General features: G+C 48.4%; 9 protein-coding genes across 9 annotated transcripts; 6 read left to right on the forward strand and 3 right to left on the reverse strand.

Annotated features, from left to right (window-relative positions):
• Positions 1-1143: 1143 nt before the first annotated feature.
• On the reverse strand, positions 1144-2713 carry LACBIDRAFT_322822 (uncharacterized protein; the record flags this gene model as incomplete). The annotated part of the gene is made up of 2 exons (XM_001876164.1): positions 1144-2582; positions 2656-2713. Coding segments are annotated over 2 exons (1497 nt in total), but the record flags the coding sequence as incomplete, so codon positions are not given.
• A 169-nt stretch (positions 2714-2882) lies between these two features.
• On the forward strand, positions 2883-3669 carry LACBIDRAFT_292507 (40S ribosomal protein S19). Its single transcript, XM_001875745.1, has 3 exons — positions 2883-2950; positions 3009-3151; positions 3208-3669. The coding sequence occupies exons 1-3, from the start codon at positions 2928-2930 to the stop codon at positions 3522-3524; spliced, it is 483 nt and encodes a 160-aa protein (XP_001875780.1). The 5' UTR covers positions 2883-2927; the 3' UTR covers positions 3525-3669.
• Positions 3670-3849: 180 nt separating this feature from the next.
• Positions 3850-4653, forward strand: LbPrxQ1 (peroxiredoxin Q). The gene is made up of 5 exons (XM_001875746.1): positions 3850-3996; positions 4049-4099; positions 4150-4247; positions 4296-4417; positions 4467-4653. The coding sequence occupies exons 1-5, from the start codon at positions 3867-3869 to the stop codon at positions 4573-4575; spliced, it is 510 nt and encodes a 169-aa protein (XP_001875781.1). The 5' UTR covers positions 3850-3866; the 3' UTR covers positions 4576-4653.
• A 69-nt stretch (positions 4654-4722) lies between these two features.
• Positions 4723-6294, forward strand: LACBIDRAFT_308973 (uncharacterized protein; the record flags this gene model as incomplete). Its single annotated transcript, XM_001875747.1, has 11 exons — positions 4723-4763; positions 4826-4852; positions 4903-4952; positions 5013-5207; positions 5267-5343; positions 5397-5445; positions 5498-5541; positions 5593-5691; positions 5746-5758; positions 5819-5846; positions 5904-6294. 11 exons carry the CDS (start codon positions 4723-4725, stop codon positions 6292-6294), a joined length of 1014 nt encoding a protein of 337 aa, XP_001875782.1.
• Positions 6295-6404: 110 nt separating this feature from the next.
• On the forward strand, positions 6405-6557 carry LACBIDRAFT_308974 (uncharacterized protein; the record flags this gene model as incomplete). Its single annotated transcript, XM_001875748.1, has 1 exon — positions 6405-6557. One exon carries the CDS (start codon positions 6405-6407, stop codon positions 6555-6557), a length of 153 nt encoding a protein of 50 aa, XP_001875783.1.
• A 614-nt stretch (positions 6558-7171) lies between these two features.
• LACBIDRAFT_292510 (uncharacterized protein) lies at positions 7172-9421 on the forward strand (the record flags this gene model as incomplete). Its single annotated transcript, XM_001875749.1, has 4 exons — positions 7172-8491; positions 8552-8755; positions 8808-8962; positions 9068-9421. 4 exons carry the CDS (start codon positions 7172-7174, stop codon positions 9363-9365), a joined length of 1977 nt encoding a protein of 658 aa, XP_001875784.1. The 3' UTR covers positions 9366-9421.
• Positions 9422-10918: 1497 nt separating this feature from the next.
• On the reverse strand, positions 10919-14193 carry LACBIDRAFT_308976 (uncharacterized protein; the record flags this gene model as incomplete). The annotated part of the gene is made up of 19 exons (XM_001876165.1): positions 10919-10988; positions 11045-11113; positions 11171-11287; positions 11348-11383; positions 11437-11459; positions 11511-11558; positions 11613-11633; positions 11684-11723; positions 11776-11831; positions 11885-11976; positions 12027-12092; positions 12142-12192; positions 12254-12740; positions 12788-12872; positions 12923-13068; positions 13120-13233; positions 13288-13843; positions 13900-13991; positions 14047-14193. The coding sequence occupies 19 exons, from the start codon at positions 14191-14193 to the stop codon at positions 10919-10921; spliced, it is 2316 nt and encodes a 771-aa protein (XP_001876200.1).
• A 136-nt stretch (positions 14194-14329) lies between these two features.
• Positions 14330-15297, reverse strand: LACBIDRAFT_308977 (uncharacterized protein; the record flags this gene model as incomplete). The annotated part of the gene is made up of 5 exons (XM_001876166.1): positions 14330-14803; positions 14854-14953; positions 15006-15103; positions 15155-15213; positions 15270-15297. 5 exons carry the CDS (start codon positions 15295-15297, stop codon positions 14330-14332), a joined length of 759 nt encoding a protein of 252 aa, XP_001876201.1.
• A 72-nt stretch (positions 15298-15369) lies between these two features.
• LACBIDRAFT_292511 (uncharacterized protein) lies at positions 15370-17298 on the forward strand (the record flags this gene model as incomplete). The annotated part of the gene is made up of 8 exons (XM_001875750.1): positions 15370-15520; positions 15566-15699; positions 15753-15931; positions 15985-16215; positions 16274-16505; positions 16564-16672; positions 16732-16947; positions 17004-17298. 6 exons carry the CDS (start codon positions 15370-15372, stop codon positions 16636-16638), a joined length of 1002 nt encoding a protein of 333 aa, XP_001875785.1. The 3' UTR covers positions 16639-16672; positions 16732-16947; positions 17004-17298.
• Between the last annotated feature and the right edge of the window lie 1604 nt (positions 17299-18902).

An 18902-nucleotide genomic window follows, 5' to 3' on the forward strand; every position in this document is an offset into this window, starting at 1 on the left:
CCTCCAGACACCAACTCGAATCAATTGCACGGAGGTGTTTCCTCCCGCTTTGTGAACCGCCCTTCGTCGGTTGAGTAATTTTGCTTTGTTCCCCAGCATAACTCATGGAGTTGCGCGGCTGCTGTGCGACGTAGGCACTGATGCGGTGAGCATGGGAGCGCTGGAGGTTTCAGAAATCTTGATCTAAATCGCTAATATCGTAATCTCAAAACACCCGCCCCCTTGGACAACGTTATGACATGGGCGCGCATGCGACATAGTTATTAATCATTCAACTTTCTCATGAGGTACTTACTGCTTACCTTGTTGTTTGGGACGACATTATCAAGCTACAATGACGAGAAATTTGCAGTGCACAAAAAAAAATCTGAGAGACTTCATGAAAGTGCCGTCATCTCGTAAATGGGCGCGCGCGCACGATCATCGGTGAGTGGGTGAACGCGTTTACTTACAGTTTACTTGGCTTGGAGTTTCACTTGTTTTCTATTTCAAAGCAACCTTGAGCAGCCAAACGTACGACCTGTCTGGCTGCATATTTCTTCACCCGAAAAATCCACTTTGACCCAACTAGGTTAGCACCAGCAGGAAGGTCCGCAAGGTCCCATGTACCAACGTCCTCAATTCCCCGAGGATCGCCCTCTGCCAAAACAACCAGTCCGGGCTACGTTTCGCCTCTGCGGGACTGCGGGGATTCAAATGCTTAGCCTCGCTCATTTCGGTACCATAGCGTACTCTACAAGGTTGACGGCCATTACCATGTCATGGGTTTGTTCCCTCCCCCTTAGGTTCCTCGACGACGGCATCCAAGGCGTTGTTAACCTCTCTGGCGCATCCAGCATCTTTGTGCCATGCAAGTCAGACATCGCGTTACATTCGGAGGGCGTCATGTCGTTATCTCAAGTCGGGCGTCCGTTAAAACTGTCATAAGGACGTGGAACATCTCCATAGTTTCAGCTTGGAAACCAAGGTCCCCTTTCCGTCAAGATGTACAACGTTCAGTTCTGTCGTCCATCCTTTGTGGCGGTCTAGAGGTAAATCTGATTCGCTCCACCAGAGTATATCCAGTTCATTACATGGTGTACATCCTCAAAACATTAGTACAGTATAAGAAAGTAATACAAATGAATAAATGAAAGCAAACGATCAATCATGTGTCCGCAATCGCTTGCCCAAAGATTCCGACAGCAAATGTTCATGCCAAAGCGTGAAGCCCTCACAACCCACAACCGCCACTTCCATGAACTTGCCATCCGTATTTCGAGCATCAGTATATACCACGCGAGGCTCCAGAGAGTTGACGACGGCGTCCCCCGTGAGGCGGGGACAGTTATACAGCTCCAGATGCCTCAATCTGGGTAACCTGATCAAGGTCGTACCGTCTACACTGAACACCGGCTTGAACAAGGCAATAACCTTATCCGACATATCCGACGCGACGATCCTAAACTCCTCCAAGTCCTTCAGCCGATCAAACACATACCGGAAATCCTTCGTCCGCATGTCGCTGAAATCCATCTCGAGGATTCGGATGGGGGGATTACATTGGTTGATGAGCTTGCGTAGCCCCATGCCCGTTGCGTGGTCGCTCCATGGAGACTGGGAGTAATCCCGCGCGTCGTCGTCGCTGTCCCCGGCTTCGCGGTGCTCTGCCTGCTGCAGCATGAAATCGACGTTCAGGTGCGCGAGGTAGAGGTTCCGCAGTCGGGGTGTGTTGAGTGAGGAGAGGAGGGCACGGGCTGAGCAGGTGCTCTTTAGGCGGAGTGTGCGGAGGTTCGGGAGGTGGACTACTGGGAGGTGCTCTGGGGGCGGCTGATCGTCGTGCGGCCAGCCGTAGAAGCAGAAGAATTCGAGTTCGGGGCAGGCGGTGAGGAACTCGAGGACGGGCTGCGGATGGGTTTGTATTCCGACTGCTGGTCCCTCGGATATAGTGACATGCGTGAATCGGAGGGGAGCTAGTAGGAGTGGGCAGGGGAGTTTGGAGAGCCAGATGTTCATGGTGAATGGTTCCGGCCACATTGGGTAGGTGCGGGTGAATGTGATCTTTGGGGGGGACATCACTTCTTCATCAAGGTCATCGAAATCGTGATCGTGTAAGAAGACATGGAGACGCTTGAGAGAGTCTGGGGGTAGATCAAGGTCTTCCATGTTAACATACTCCTCTCGTCTTCCTGTGAGACTGAACGTCCGCCAACGGTCTATCGAGGGAAGAAGGGGAGAGATGAGGGGAAGGAAGAGGTCGAGATCGTGTGCGCTGATTTCTACGTCGACGGGTAGGGGCTGGGACCTGTTTACCCAGAACTCTGCTTGATGGCGAGAACAAAGTGGTGAACGAGCATCACTATCGAGAGAGATGAGTTGCCAGACGGCAGGTGAATTGTCGACGGTATCTTTCCATGTAGTAGAGACAGCCCGGAGGTTCAAGGGTGCGAGTGCATCGTTGGAGACACAATAAGTGAATATCTGGATGAATAACTCCGGAGGCAAGACATCGATAGTTGAGAGTGGCATGTTATCGACGATGGGAGCAGCGATGGGAGCGACCGTATGTATAAATGGCGGGACGGAATCGTGGGAGAGCTGGGCTGGACAAGAAATATTACAAAACAGGAAATTGCAAGGAAATTACAAGGCACCTGCATGAACGCCTCGTATAACCTCTAAGTACCAGCCTCGACGAGCTCGAAGTCTGGTACAGCTTCGAACTATCTGCTGGCTATGCATGCTGTTCAAAAGCAATTATGAGCAATTTCAGGAAACCCATCACTGGCATTCGAGGGAAGAGGTTCGCTGCTGACTAATCAGCATCTCCGTCTGAATGTGCTGTACAGTTCTCGGGAAATGCCGTCCGCCACCAAAAGTGATCCACACAAAGTCGTCGTCAACGTCAACGTCAACGCCCGCCCCTCCTCAAGAAATCAAAATCCAACATGCCGGGAGTACGAGATATTGGGTTAGATGCTGCCGTTGCAATACTTTCGTCAATATTCAAAGCTGACGCTTCATTTCAGCGCGGACGCCTTCATCACCGCATACGCTTCACATCTAAAGCGTTCTGGAAAACTCGAGGTACCAACATGGGTTGATCTCGTAAAGACTGGCTCTTTCAAGGAACTTGCTCCTTATGATCCTGACTGGTACTATGTTCGCGCAGGTCCGTCTTCTTTTATCTTTTACTTGAAATATAATCATTCCAATCATTCCAAACAGCTGCTGTCGCACGGCACATATACCTCCGCAAAGAGGTCGGTATCGGCGCTTTGACAAAACTCCACGGCGGCCGCAACAGGCGCGGCAATCGTCCTTCACACCACGCCGACTCCTCCGCATCCGTGCAGCGAAAGATTTGCCAATCATTGGAGAAGATTGGCGTGCTAGAAAAATCAGACAATGGGGGCCGTAAGATCTCTCAGGATGGGCAACGGGATTTGGACCGAATTGCTACTGCTGTGGTCGAGGCGGCCAAGGAGGAGGAATCTGACGAAGAGGAGGAGGAGGAAGGTGAAGAGGAGGAGGAAGAGGAGTAGATGTGTCACGACGTTGTGCGCAATCCACTACACCCATCACCTGGGCCGACGCCTGCTATCTACCATCGTCGCTCACGTATGATCCCCCAGCATGTTTTTTAATCTTCATGGTATGCCGCATGCTCATTAAAACATTTCTCTCTCTGTGTCGGATTGTGCTGCATTCTTTCATGAGGTTCTACCGTAAAATGCAACAGGCATGGTACCAAGGTCACGACGAAACAATCTCTATTCACGAGTGTCACGAGGGCCGAGGCCAGTGGTCTTCTAGCACAGTGACGTACGTCAAAACATATAAATACCTGATTCCTTCCAAACCCATCTAATTGGACCCACATCACCATGTCCTACCAGTCCCTCATTGGCAAGCCTGCGCCCCCGATTACACTGAAGAATTACGATGGGGAAGATTACACCTTCACCCCAGGCGCTACGGGGTTGCCCACTGCGCTCTTCTTTTACCCAGAATCAGGTACCGTCTATGAGCCGTAGTTTGAGATTCACGCGATCGACGTTGAAAACAGGCTCAATGGGGTGCACACGACAAGCATGCCAGTTCCGCGATGCTATAGCTGGTTGGTACAGCCTACTACACGGACAACGATCTATTCTGACGTCTGATCAGAGAAAGATACTTTTAAGCCTGGAAAAGTGCAAATCATCGGTATCAGTCCCGATCCTGTTGAGAAACAGAAAGCATTTGTTGAGAAGGAACGGTTAACGGTGAGATCCCGGCAATCTGATATATTGGCATTCTGACTTTGATGATAGTACCCAGTACTGAGTGATGTCGACAAGGAAGTGTTCAAGACGTATGGAATCCCCAAGGGCATGTACGGGTTCGTTGCGGTTGCGCGTGTGACGTTCATCGTTGATAAGAAGGGGGTAGTCAGGTTTGTGTTCGTTCAAATCATGAACGAGGTTGACTGAAATGGTAAACAGAGATGCGCTGGACGCGACGATGAACTATGGTGCTCATTCGAAGTTCGTTGAAAAGTGGTTGGATAAACTGGACGGAGAAGAAGAACTTGAAGGGACAGAGACTGCATAAGAAACGGACTCTAAAGAAGTGTATTATGTAAGCTCGGTTGTTACGATATGCCGGAAATGAGCCAATTTTCAGCTGCTCATGCTACCCCGCTTGATACCATTAAACAGCGCTCACGAACTCTAGTCTCTCCCTAAGAATTACCCAAAGATGTTGACAACTCCCCTCACAAAGTTGCTCGGGATTCGTATGTGCGTTTGTCTTCTTTCCCCCTTTCACGCGCGGTTTGCTCAGCGCTGTTCTTCTCCTTTAGACCCGCGGTACAAGGTGGAATGCAATGGTACCAGCACAACGCGCATTAGCTTTTATCGACTAATCCACTTTTCTTAGGGTCGGCGTCCCAAGACTTGTAGCAGCCGTATCCGAAGCTGGTGGCCTCGGTGTGCACTCCCTTCTGGACCCACACCTATCTTGAGACTTGAGCTCACCATGTACTGCAGGCGTACTCACCGCATTGACCCAACCATCTCCCGAAGCGCTGCGCGCTGCCATTCGTGAAACCCGAACACTAACCTCAAAACCATTTGGCGTGAACATCACCCTCCTCCCCAGCATCAATCCCCCGGACTACGAAGGGTATGCTAGGGCGGCGGTTGAGGAGGGTGTGAGGATATTTGAGACGGCTGGAAATAATCGTATGTATTTTTGTGTTTTTGCTTCGAGGGGAATAGGCAGCTGATGTGGTTGAGCGAAGCGGGTGCTTTGATTAAATATTTCAAGAGTAATGGGTGTATTGTGTTGCACAAGTGCACTGCTATTAGACACGCCAAGGTTCGTTGCTTACATTTTTGTGTCGGTACTTTGTTTCTTATTAGCTTTATCAGAGCGCGGAGAGATTGGGGGTTGATGTTATCAGCATCGACGGGTTGGAATGTACGTCCACAAATTGTTGTGCTGGCCAGAACTGACTCCTAGCTTGAAATAGGTGCTGGCCACCCGGGAGAGGATGATATTGGTGGCTTGGTACTAGTACGTCGGCAGGATCTCAATCACTAGGAGTGGCGCTGAAGTAGCGCGTAGATGGCCCGTGCTGCCAAAGAACTCAAGGTTCCATTCATTGCGTCAGGAGGTATCGCTGACGCTCGAGGATTTGCTGCGGCTTTGGCATTAGGCGCTGCTGTAAGTGTACATCTTCTTCTATTTGTGAATCATAACTCAACGTCGGATCTTTAGGGCGTCAATATGGGTAAGTTATCTTCCATTTTACAACTTTGATAGCGCCTTTTTTTAACAACTCTGCATCAAGGCACGCGTTTCATGTGTACCGTTGAAAGGCAAATATCCTCATATGGTAATATCCTATCGTTATACTGAATTACATTTTTTTGAAGTCCAATCCACCAAAACATCAAAGAAAAAATTGTAGCATCCACTGAGCGCGACACCGTGCACATTTTCCGCACCCTACACAACACTGCCCGCGTCTTCAAGAACAAGGTAGCCATGGAAGTTGTTGCTATCGAGCGTCGGCCCGGAGGAGCCAAATTTGAGGACGTCAAGGACCTGGTGTCTGGCGCTCGTGGAAGGAAGGTATATGAACTTGGTGACCCAGATTATGGGATCTGGTCAGCTGGGATAGCTGTGGGCTTGATCGATGATATACCAACATGTAAGGAGCTGTTAGAGAGGCTTGAGAAACAGGTGGCAGAGATCATTGGCGGTTTGACGCGGGTTGTTGGCGCCTCGGGGAGTTGTCCTGTTTCTAATAAGGCCAAGTTGTAGAGCTAGTTACCCTGGATGGATGGAACGAATTTGATCTTGGCTGCTTGCATAGAGTCTGGAAAGGACCCCGGGCAATAGCAGGAAAGCCCTGGTCCCGATCCGGACAAAAAATGTGGATTTTAGGCCCTACAGCTGGGGGCCAATCCGGACAAAAAGTGACAAAATTCGAAACTGCCCAGAGCCAGAGTCCGGACAAAATCGACGAGATGTCAAAAAAAAAACCTCCCAGCCGGTATTTGGGCATAATTGTGGGACATTTGTAGAGAAAAATTTACCCTGATCTGGCCGTCCGGACTAATTTTTGAGATTGGGGTGGTAGGCCAGGTCCAGTCCGGACAAATTTGGTGCAGAGGCGTCCGGACAAAAACCCAATTTTCGGGATCAGGCCTTTTCTGCTATTGCCCGGGGTCCTGTCTGGAAGCAAGGTGGAGAGCCGGTTACCCTGGATTGAATGAACAAATTAAATCTGGGCAGCTTGCATGGAGTGTGGAAGCAAGGTGGTGAGCTATTTACCCTGGATGGAATGAACCAATTGAAATTTGGCTGCTTGCATGGAGTCTGGAAGCAGGGAGATATGAAATTTAACAGCCCGTCATATGAAATGAAAGAGCTGTAAAAGAGCTTTCACGTCACTGGCGTTCAAGCTCAAGCTTCTATTATTTAATGGTTGTGGGATGAGTTTCAGCCACAATAACGTTTTCCTTGGAAGAAGGTTACCGTAATACCAGAATTTTATCCACAGAGGATTGACCAGTTTCAACCAAGTTTCAACTTGTATTTCGTTTGATCGGTGAGGGGTACGCGTTGTTTGGCTAGGTGACCCTGTGACAAATTACAATATTGAGGTCACGCGACCGTTACTTTTCGTGGACAACCAATGCCCTCTCAATTCGTTTGCCAGTTCACGAAACCACTCATCCACTCCTTCGTTTTCAAACCACCGTTCCCATTACCCGGAGAATCTAACACAGACGCGTTGTCTAGCGCAGACTCCTCAAAAAAACATGCATTGCATTCTTTGCTCGTCTCGCTAAATGACACTCAAACTATCACCTCTTCCGTGGTTGCCAACACGGTCACCTCTCTCAGAAGTCTTGATACACCTACCCTCTTGAATGCAGACGATCCGGAAGAGGAGGCACTGAAGCATGCTATTGTTACTAAGCTTGTCGTGGCTGTCTATGCGGAAGCCCTAGATACGTATTTGACACAGGCGACGGAAGTCGAGGCGGAGGCTGAATGGTGGGCTGATATTGAGCGCTCTCGACTCAATGTCACTTGGTATCTTTTGCAAAGTTTGTTTTCTCACTTAACTGATGTCGAAAAGATGTTCGTTGATAAATCGGGACGACTAGCTTTACCAGGTCGCCTTCTGAATGTTGCACGCATCATCGTTCAAACCGTTCAAGCCAAAGACTTGCCGTTGCAATTATCAACTCTATCCCCTGCGTCCTTGCGCAAACTCTTTCCAAGTCCAAATTCACTGCACCCTTCGGCCCTTGTGACTACTTTCTTTCCCCAACCACTCTCCATTACCTCTTCTGCATTTATCCTCTCTCCGAAAACCGAAGCTTCATCCGCAATAAAGAAAGCCCTCTCATACGTCACACTACCTACTTTCCTTGCGCAACAGGAATGTAGATACAATAGAAAGGAGCTCGAGAAAATTAGAGACGAGCGTGCAGATGCGCTTGGAAGGCTCGCTCAGCTTCGCGGACCTCTCGCTGCTCTCATTGGTACTCCGAGCCCTAATAACAGCCACCAAGAACCGTTCTCATTCTTAGGTTTTCTGGAGTTGTTGAACAGTGTCGTTACACCAGAAACTGTGACTTCCACAGCTCTTGATGATACCTTCGGAGCAATCCAATATCTTTCACAAATATCCTTGCCCTCCCTTGGTCCCACTCATGTCGATTATCTGAAGTCACAGCATCTCCTACGGCCTTCGCGGATTACCCTACTCTGGCCTAAATTGTTGTTTCTTCCTCCGCTTGCCCTGTACGCTTTGCGCTTTGGGTACGCGTCGCGTGTGACGCTTTTTGATATGCTCAAAGATGCGAGAGACACGGTGGAAGGTTTTGTGAAGGGGTGGCTCGTCGAACCGCTCAAAGAAGTCTTGAAAACCGTCAGAGCTGGCGGGGCGGAAGGAGAGGCTGGCGTGATCGTCAGCAAGGAGGGGGTGATCGCAGACTTGGAGGTATCTTTCTTTTGCGTTCCCTTCGTTTCTTGCTTTTGCTGATGTTTAGATTACCCATAGTCGTTGGAACGCATGACGCTTTCGCTTGCTCGCGACGAGTTGCGATATGATTCACAACAACTTGATGCACTCGCTCAAAAGATAAGGGTTGGCGATTTAACTCCCATCATGGAGATATATGAGGAAGACATCAGGCATCCCCTCAAATCAGCCATGATGGGTTCTTTATTGAGGGGCTTGTTCATCCAAATTCAGAAAGCCAAGGTTTGTTGCACTACGGCCTTTTCACCCTCTTTCTCTGATTGTACGCTCACAGGTGGACATCGATCAAGCGCTTTCTGGCATTGATAGGCTTCTCAAGTCTCAGGAGCTAACCTTTGCATTTGTGGGTGTCGCGCCTGCATTCGCCATTGTGTACCTTGTGGTTGGGCTGCTTGGGGGACTGTTGGGTGGCATCGGCGGCCGTGGAAGGTACGGCGGTTCTCGACGTAGAAGAGAGGTGTGGAACGTTATGAGGTATTATCTCAATCCTTGTTAAATACCCACCAGAACTCTGATGTGGAATCTCCTTGACAGGCGGATCGAACGTTTGCTCATCACGCAGCCCACGACACCCCTACCATCACTGCCCACCGGCCTCTTGCTTTTGTCCGTGACCCGTTTGCGGACGTATGGAGAGCGTTATCTACCGGGCTCTTCCTCCTCGTCAGGTTACTTTACTCGGGGAAGGCTCCCCGTCAGAGAAGCATTCTTGGAGGATGTTGCGGATCTTGAAGACCCAGAACTTGGACGAGATGCGAAGATGCGGGTTGTTGAGCGTATGTGGCGGTGTTGGGGCACAATTCTGGGGTGGAATGTTGGGGGATTTGTGTAGAATGGGTCTGGGTATCATGCGAGTTACCGATGCGAAAAAAATGCACGTTTTCGACTACTTTGGGCGCTTGATTGCGGTAAAAAGAGGCTATGGGCGTTTCTGATTTCATTCTTTCCCCTTTAATCGTCCAGAGCGCTAATCAGATGTGGGACACTTTTCTTTGTGGACCTAGAGCACGATTGCATCGGACATATGAGCCTTGATATTACCTGATATTCTTGCCGCAATGACAAGCTGTAAACTGCTGTGAAACACGCGGTCTGGCCAGATTGACACTGTTAGATCACAAGTCCGGCCAAGACCGAGGTACTTTCATGAGAGATTGGTGCCGAAAAGTTAGAGCAACTGTAATGAGCGCTGAGCCTCCTTACCAAACGAAAATGTGATCACAGTACTAGGCATCGGAAGATTTTCTGTTTCGGATTCCATGATGATGGTAGCTATTTGTGTATGATGTAAAAACCTGATATAATCGCAAAGCGCTCATGCTCGCCAGGCCCAATGGCCCATGCGTATGCGGGCATATATAAGGATAGGGTAACAGAAACTTTATGAAAATTTCATCCCTCCACTCCAGTGACTCCACTGCCTTTTTTCATGGGTCCTCAATGCCGCTTTTTGAGCTAGCGTCCATGAAATTCACCCAACGGTCTTACCCAGATTTGAAGGTGTATTATTTCGTGGATCCAGGGGGATGACAGCCCCATCCCAACACATTGAGGGTGGCGGCTTGGTCTCTATCCGCTTGAATTCATAATGCCCTTCGACCTCCCCCCATTTTCCAAAAAATGTTGCTCTGTTGCTTTTCCGACTATAAACGATGGGTCCTGGCGCTTGAGGGGGGAAATGACAGCGTTTTCCCGACACATAGAGGAATAATGTTTGTATCATCCCGGCTTTCCCGCTCAAGCTTCATGATTCTCGTTCTTGTCGGGGCTTTAACTCAGGCAACATTAAGCGCCCTCGAGGGATCCATCTATTTGCTGGCTATGCGGATTGTATTTTTGGCTTTTTATGACTCACGAGGATACTGATTTGGCATTTTTCTAGAGAGAAACGCTGGGTATTAAATTTGGAAGGCTCGAATGTTGTTTCGAGAAGAACAGGTCTTCTCGAAATGTGTCGCTTGTGTCAAGGAAGCGTACTCATGTAATACTTGGCATGCCAGTATACACTCAATTGTTTGAGGCACTGGCACGGACTACACACCTCCAGGACTTATTGAGCAGAAGACTCAAGCCTGACCCAGAGACCAAAAGAAATCAGAGAATATCTTGGTTGTCCAGATATTTCTTTGACTGCATTTTTTGCAGACAGACGTGCATACTTAAGTAGTAAGTAGTGGGATATCGAGGACACTCATATGTGGTTGTGCTGTGTTGACGTCGAATTTGAATTTGAATTTACCACAAGCCCCCCAAGAGAGTGTTGAACGTCCTCCGGGGAGCAGAGGAAAAAGTTGAGTCTCTAGGCGTGCACAACTGAATCCAAGACGATTTCTCCAGGTTGATGGTTTCCACTAATAGGACATGTTATAAACTCGAGAAAACGGTCTATGCCGTCTCAAGATGGTCACCAACGAATTGGTCGAACCATCGAAAAACTTCGTAATGCCATTTGAGGCTTAAATTTCATACATGTTAGTTCAGTCTTAGCACCTATGAGATACGATTACTAACCTGTTTCCGTGGTTGAGCACCCAATGATTCTCATCAGGGAAGATGACAAGTCTACTTGGAACTCCCAACCTACGGAGAGACAGACCTTGGTATCAAGTTATTATCACATGAAATGGCCAAACGAACTGTTTCAAAGCATGGTATGCGCCAATACTCTCTGTTTCTGGTAAACGATAATCCTTGCTCCCATGGATGAGGAGTTGCGGTGTCGACCATTTGTTGACGTAGTTCGCCGGGCTATACCTAAGAACATCATCAGATCGGCCGTAGGATGGCCATTCAGTCAGCTCGAAAAAAACCTACAGTTCTGAAAGCTTCTTGCTTTTTGGTTCCCATGGCCTACAGTTTTGTTTAGTTGTGCTTGAACCCGTAGACTATCACCCAGAACCGACCTTCCTCCCCATTCGTGGTTGAACTGTAACAAAACCTAAGTGACGGAAAACTAGACCGGCTACTGAAAACGTACGAAGAACAGCTCGTCAGTGGAGTACCCATTGTAGTTGGAGTCGAAAACCTAATCCAGTGGTTTAGGCTAATCGTAGACACGAAGAAGAGCAAAAAAGTTTACGCCATCGTGACAAACGAGAGCCTAACGAAAGGTCAAAGTGCATACAAGAGAGAGCCAACGGCCATCTTCACCTTGAAGCCAAAACCAAATTCAGGATGACCTTGGATCCAGCTGCAAATGAACGTCAGGGCGCAACAGGCGATGTCTGACGTAAGAAAAGTACTTGATAGCATATCCACCCCAGCTTGCGCCAGCAGCAACAGCCCGGTCTGGATCGATCTAGTAAGAGATAAAAATAATTCCTTCATACACAAATTGAAAAAAAAAAAAACCTCAGGGAACTTCTCAAGTGCATACTTCCAGCCAGCAATCATGTCAACGAAGGGTTTGCCTCCCCAGTCCTCCGCAATACCATCCGTGAATTCTAAAGATCATTCAGAACAACGCTGACGAGAAGAAACACAGAAGGCTTGCCCTGGCCAAACGTAGTGCTACCAGTTGGATTGGGCAAAATGACGAAGTATCCCTGTTGAGCAAAAACTGTCCGGGATCACCTGGGAGCTTGAGTCGTGTTTGCAGTTCTACATACCATTTGGGTTCCAGCGATTAGACCATTGGTCTTCCCAGGCACTTTGAGGCCCTTCACGTACAGCGAGAAATTAGATCCGAGTCTGAGGAATATGTAAACCGCAAGAGCAAACCTCCGTGAATCACAAAAACGACGGGCCACTTCTTCCTTTCGCCAGCCTTCCACCCCTTTGGTTTCAATATCCACGCTTGCACATCCTTGCCAAGAGCGCCTTTGAACCAGATTTCTTCACCCTCGCTTAGGTCCTTCCCTTCTAACGCTTCTTTCGCAAAATGCGTGAGCCTGTCAGGTTTGATTCCAGCAGTAGCAGCGGTATTGCCTTCTGCAATAGCAGCTTCCACTTGGTCGAGGTTTCCAATGATAAAAGCATCGTTCGGGGAGGTGAAGGATGACTGCGTGAACAAGATCCGGTTGTTGAACAGCGTTTGGATACCGGAAGCAGCATGGTGGTGGGTGAGCCCCACTGGTGCGGTGTATTTGGTATCCAAAATGGGGTGCGTCGTAGATTGATGAGGTGTAGGTGGCACAGGGAGGGCAAACACTTTAACTTTTGCATGGTCACCAGCTGTGAAATAAATGAAATTGTCATCTTTGTTGAACTACTGGGGTCAGTGTTATGCAAAGGAAGAATCAGAGGATCACCTACAGCCAGAGCGTCGGGCGAGCGATCCCAATCCTGAGTGAGAGTAAACCTCACATCCTTCACAAGATCGTAGATAACGATTTTCGACCTGCAGGGCGCTATCAATCTTAGTAGCACTGATCACCAGAACTTACGTACCTATCGCTCTCATATCCGTCCTTGTCCATTTCTAACCAGGCGACCTTGGTTCCAGCCGTGTTGAAGACTGGGCTGTGTGTGGCGCCCTGTTTACCAGAGGTGAGCTCTCTGGGCCGTGAATTTCCCCCGACATCGACAATGTAGACCTGCAGGTAAGGTCAAGTCGGAACCATACAGAAACAAACTCAGAAACAAACATTTTGCTTCGTGTGCCACGCTTCTGGCAGTTCAGGATCTTTTGTGGTGTACACAATATATGTCTCCGATACATCGAAGTCATCCAGGCCACCAAATGGTTCAACTGGGGAATACTGACCTATCTGTAAGTAATGCGTTTGAAAATGAATGCCAGTGGACTTCCTTACGTGTTTTGTGTCCTTTAAAAGAGCGTTGAAGTGTTCACCAAGATGCCAGTTGCGGTCCGGGTCTAGCGACAAGCGGGTGCTGAAGAGCTGCGGGCGTTTCAATCCTTGCCAGGTGTCCCAGTGACGAACATAAGTTGTATCATACACGTATGCAGTATTTCCCCGCTCCTCCCATGCCTTGTCTTGCTCATTGACCGTCGATAAATTTCCATTTGCGTAAACTTTGTCGGAGAATACGAGACGGGAGGACTTGGCGTTGAAGCGGAAATTGGTCGCGGTCGTAGTGGGAAGCTTGCCAATGAGTTTGGAAGAGCCGACGGTTTCAATGCTGGCAACATCGTATTGTATTTCGACGGCGTAAATTTCGGAATGTTCGTCTCCAGCGACAACGTTGGCGATTGTACGGGAATCAATCCAGAAGACGTCGCCAGTCTTCTCAAGCTGTCGCACAGTGAGTGGTCTCGTTAACCCGACATTGTCTAAGAGACGTACATGAATTTCGAAAGGCTTCACGTCGGGTGACTCCAAGGCTACAACGAACACGGAATGCTTATTTCTTAGTGTCTTCGAATTAGCGCCAGTCGTCACGCGTTGGACCAGAGTTGAACTCACTTCTTTTCCTCGAAGGAGTACTTGCTAAATGGAATTATCGCAAGATCGCCCGCAACGTTCGCAACGGCAGTGCCGGGTCGTCCTAAGCCAACCTGCAAGCAAGTATTAGAAGATTGTTTGGGGTTTGAAGAGGCAGGATGATCGAACAAGATCCTTTGGCGAGAACGTGTCCGGTCCTTCTTTAAACGCAAAATCCCGCTGGTTTGGGGTGGTCATTGTGTGCGGCGTGGGTTGGGAGGGGGGTTGTAGGGGTATTTGGGTGGCAAGACCCAATAAAGCGAACGGGAACCTCATGGCTGCTCCGGCCACAAGCGTCTACGTTGAAGGTGTTTGTTATAAATAACTTTGTCAACAAAGTCTAAAAGACTTCATAGACAGGGTATGAAAGCTAGCATTCGTATAGTATAGAATACAATATTAATGAGCTTCTCTATTCACTCGTAGCAGCATCTCCCTCCTCTTCTGTCTCCTCCCCCATCTTCTCATCTGACGATATTCTCGGATTATCGATCTGTTCCACCTCCCCACTTGTTGAATCCCACCGTGCGATCAGACCCACTCGGAAGACAACCATTTTCTCGCCGATTAGCTTCAACAGCTGTGCTTGTTCAGCCGTCAAAACCTTGCCCTGAGTGCATAGTTTGTGAGGTGCTGTGAGGGTAGGCACTCCTCTGTTCATCGATGTGGTGAGACCCAGCTTTCGTAGCTGGGGTTCTTCGTTGTGAGGGAATGGCTCTGGTGGATCAGAGTGGTGTCGCATTACAGGTCCAAGAGGGAGGATTACCGTCCGGCTAGCGATATTGCCTGCACGGGCGAAATCCGGTTGCTGAAAGTCAGCAAACCACTCTATGACCTCTTGAGGTTCTGTGTCCGTGAAGAACAGCCCCACTTGTCCTTTTATTTGCTGCAACCGATTGTTATTAAAGGCAGTATTTTCATCGGTTATGCCCATACCTTGGCAAGTTTGTGTAAGCCCACACGATGCTCCTCCTCCAACGTCGTGCCAAGGGCCTTTGCCATTACTGCCCCGCGACCAAAGAACATTCGGGCCGAGCTAAAGATGAATTAGATGCGTAAAATTCCTGAGTTGCATTTTTTTTTCGTACTCCTTCCATAGTTTTCGCACTGTCTTGAGATGCGAGTTCCGCATAGCTCCCACTTCAAATAACCAGCAATATCTCCATTTCTCTGCGTTCGTTTGAAGCTATGGCGATGCAGTCAGGCAACTCAATGATAATAAACCGCTGGAACGAACCTCATTGATCATTGCATTTTTGTGCTCCTTTGTCTTTTTGGAAACTTTTGTTAAGGACACTGGTGAAATTTTGGATCATATATATTGATATCGAGAACAGAAAAATTCAACTTGCCGACTTTTGAGCGTTTTGACTTGGGCATGGTGGTTTAAGTGCAGGTGAAGACTAATAAATTTTGGAAGTCCGCCAAGTAATCACTTTCGCATAGATAAGCATGGTCGCCGCCATCTCACTTGACGAACTCAAAAACCTTGAATCTTGTCTCCTCAACACCTCCCAAGATGCTCCACTGCACACCAGGTTTCGTGCTCTATTCACACTCAAAGCCCTCAAAAACGATGATGCTGTTGCCATAATCTCAAAAGGTATGTGGTCCACTCAGAGCGTCCAACTTCAATCAATTCTTTTAGGCTTTAAGGATCCATCAGCCTTGCTCAAGCATGAACTAGCATACTGTCTTGGGCAGATGAAGAATACATCGGCCCTCCCCACCCTTGAGGTCGTTCTGAAGGATACATCCGAGGACCCAATGGTACGGCATGAGGTGCGTTTTTGTCTGATACCAGACAAGATCATTTTGATCTGACGTTCACCCAGGCAGCTGAGGCTATGGGCGCAATTTCTGCCTCGTCATCTGTCCCCATCCTCAAGCAATTCCTCTCCGACCCCGAAAGAACTGTTCGGGAAACATGCGAAATTGCAATCGCTAAAATCGAATGGGACAACTCAGAGGAGGGTCAAAGACATCACCAACTTTCGAACGAATCAACCAGACCGTGGGTCCTTGTCCATCCCTTTGCTATATTATTGAGCTGAACACTACGACAAGTCTATATACCTCAATTGACCCCGCCCCCGCGAGCTCTGGCTTACTCGAAGGGACTCCAAAACCAGAGGATGTGTCTGGAGATGGGGTTTCTGCTCTACAAAAGGAGCTCGTAGATAAGTCCTTACCTTTATTCCAGCGCTATCGCGCCATGTTCGCTCTAAGGAATATCGGTACCCCGGCCGCCGTTGACGCCCTTGCTTCTGGTTTCTCAGATGACAGTGCTCTCTTCAAGTATGTACTCACCTAAGCTCTATGCTTTGGAACGACTGATAGATCAACCACATCTTAGACATGAAATAGCCTTCGTTTTCGGCCAGCTCTTGTCGTCACATTCTGTTCCCCCGCTTTTAGACGTCCTAAGAAATACAACAGAATCTGATATGGTGCGCCACGAAGCAGCCGAGGCGCTCGGCGGGATCGCCACACCGGAAGTCCTTCCTCATCTTCAAGAATGGATGGCCAAAGAAGATGCTCCAAGGGTCGTCAGGGAGAGTTGTCAGGTCGCAATTGATATGTGGGAGGTGCGTTTCGAATTTGTTCTCTTGTCACGCGCCCTTCAAACCCTCCTTCGCCTTTCAGCACGAAAATTCGGATGAATTTCAGTATGCTGATGGGCTGGGGAGCACCATTCCCATCGCTCAGGTTGGCGCTTGATGACAGTAGAAAATAAGAAGGGCAAGACGTCACTGTTAGTGTGATAATTCGTGGTTGAATTGCAAATGTATAATTGTCACTTTCCGAATCAAGGACCACTTCTTCAAGGTCAACACACTACAGAGACGGATATCACGACGTCCTCGAGGTTCCATGATTGCTGGTTTGGCTCAAATCGGCGTCCTGAACAGTGGCTACCAATATAGCTCGTTCGATAGCATGTCTTGAGTTATTTGGGTTAGGTGGCTGACCCCATGTGTTCAACAAGCTGGCTATCGCACTGAGATCGTCGCCTCTGCCAATGTCATCGTACAACAGCACGTCAAACTCCTATCTGTTCTCTCTAACCTTGCATTCTTGGACAGTGCTAAAATACGGTCCCGCCGCCAACTTACTCGTCAACGTCCTCTGGCTTGTCAACATGGAGGTTCGTTCGAGTCGGACTAATAGATCGACAGCGGCAAAACGCTTCTTAGCCTAGGGATATTCATTGGATCGATCTACTTTCGCCCCCAGGCCAGGACGAGCTAGGCTTATATATAGCTCACAGAAGCTGGGCTCATTCAACGAGAGTGGACCCGTTCTACACTGTACTTCTCCCCTTTCGTGGTTGTGCTTTTTCCAATACTCTTCCCACTCTCTTCGTCGCTGCCTTCATCACGGTTCGATTGGACGAAACGATCACGAAATGAAGAATGTTGCAGAGGTCGCGTAAGTGATGCTGGGCTAGGAACTACTCCTATCCTCACGTCTTCTACCTGAAGTCATGGACCCATGCTCGTCGGGTTCACGCTTAACGCCTGCCTTTATGGCATTATGATCACTCAGGTGTACATATACTTCACGTCGTCCAACAAGTGTGTATATCCACCCTTCCGCCCTCGTCGTCATTTCGATTGATGTACCATTGAAAGAGACAGGACATGGATGAAATATTTTGCGAGTCCCAAAAATCTGTGGTTGATGCTAAAATCTCATTGATAACTGTCAGGTTGTCTTTCTGCTCGTTGCCGACACCGTTAACACGGTTTTTGACTTTCTGTACCTCTATAAATCGTTGATCATCAATTTCGGTGGGTTTCTTTCACACGTACGATCTCGTTTTTTGACTCATATATTGCTGAAGGTGATAGCGCTTTTCTGGCAAAAGCTGATTGGCGTGAGTGTTGCGTGTCTTCTAGGTAGCATACAACGTAATCTTTCTCGTTTTTTATCTGCCGAGTAGTGTTTGCTACAGGTCAGCAACGCTTTTTGCTACATGGTCATGATCTGATTTTTTTCAAACGTATCAGACCCAGCCTTGACGGTATCTAATGGCACATCACTATAGTTGATCACCGACTGACCCATCAAATTTTCTAGGGTATCATCGCCTGCGTTGTGCAGCTTTTCTTTGCCTGGCGTATTCGTGTCCTTACGCATAACTGGCTATGTGTCGGTCTTGTCTTCATCTGCGCAATTTCGGGCGGAGGTAAAAAATTTCAAACAGAGACCTCAACTACACCTTAATGGCCTCGTCGTTCGTAGTAGCCGGTATCGTCACCGCATATGAAACTGGCACAGTTCCTAATTTCGTCGACTTTCGACACTTCAAAGTAAGCGTTTTTCGTTTATATATCTTGTTCAACGATGTGTGACGATGTTTAACATTCTAGGCCGTGGTCATTATTTGGCTAGCTGCAGAGAGCGTTGGTGACCTTCTGATTACCTCAATTTTGGTTTGGTATCTGTGAGTCAAAAAAACTCACATTCTTTTAGCTGATTTATAGCTAAACCTGTGATACTTCCAGGGTTAGTAGTATTTGAAGATTTGCCAACCGTGAACGCGTCCCTGATTTCTTACGAAGAGGAAGCACAAAACAGGCTTCAAGAGCTCAGATCTCATGATTGATCGAATTATACGGCGTGAGTGTTACATGTCAGAAGATTCGCGTCATACTCACGGCCTTGCAGTGACGGTGCAAACGGGCCTGATTACCTCTCTTGTGGCTACATTAGACTTGATCTTCTTTCTCCACGACGTGAGTTTCCGAATCCCATTGAGTGGGATGCTCTGACTTGATACTTGACAGCCTGCAGGAACGTGAGTACTTTCTTTCTCTCGCTCTCTCTTCCCCACCAATTGAGAAAATTATCCCAAAGCCATCTTATCTTCAATTTTCCTCTCTGCAAACTCTACACGAACTCTCTGATGAGTAGCCTGAACGCGCGCGCTGGCTGGAGATTTTTCTCATCAAGCAGGGACTTTGCCGCAATGGATTCAG

Source organism: Laccaria bicolor, genomic scaffold (assembly GCF_000143565.1).
Source record: "Laccaria bicolor S238N-H82 LACBIscaffold_3 genomic scaffold, whole genome shotgun sequence".
In the NCBI taxonomy this organism is placed as follows: Eukaryota; Fungi; Basidiomycota; class Agaricomycetes; order Agaricales; family Hydnangiaceae; genus Laccaria; species Laccaria bicolor.

What these genes read in the sequence shown, in the direction of transcription:
- LACBIDRAFT_292507 (XM_001875745.1), top strand. Translation starts at nt 2,928, where the DNA reads ATGCCGGGAGTACGAGATATTGG. An exon ending in CCGGGAGTACGAGATATTGG is followed by an intron (nt 2,951 to 3,008) that starts GTTAGATGCTGC and finishes GCTTCATTTCAG; the next exon opens with CGCGGACGCCTTCATCACCG. An exon ending in CTGGTACTATGTTCGCGCAG is followed by an intron (nt 3,152 to 3,207) that starts GTCCGTCTTCTT and finishes CATTCCAAACAG; the next exon opens with CTGCTGTCGCACGGCACATA.
- LbPrxQ1 (XM_001875746.1), top strand. Translation starts at nt 3,867, where the DNA reads ATGTCCTACCAGTCCCTCATTGGCAAGCCTGCGCCCCCGATTACACTG. An exon ending in GTTCCGCGATGCTATAGCTG is followed by an intron (nt 4,100 to 4,149) that starts GTTGGTACAGCC and finishes ACGTCTGATCAG; the next exon opens with AGAAAGATACTTTTAAGCCT. An exon ending in TTGAGAAGGAACGGTTAACG is followed by an intron (nt 4,248 to 4,295) that starts GTGAGATCCCGG and finishes CTTTGATGATAG; the next exon opens with TACCCAGTACTGAGTGATGT.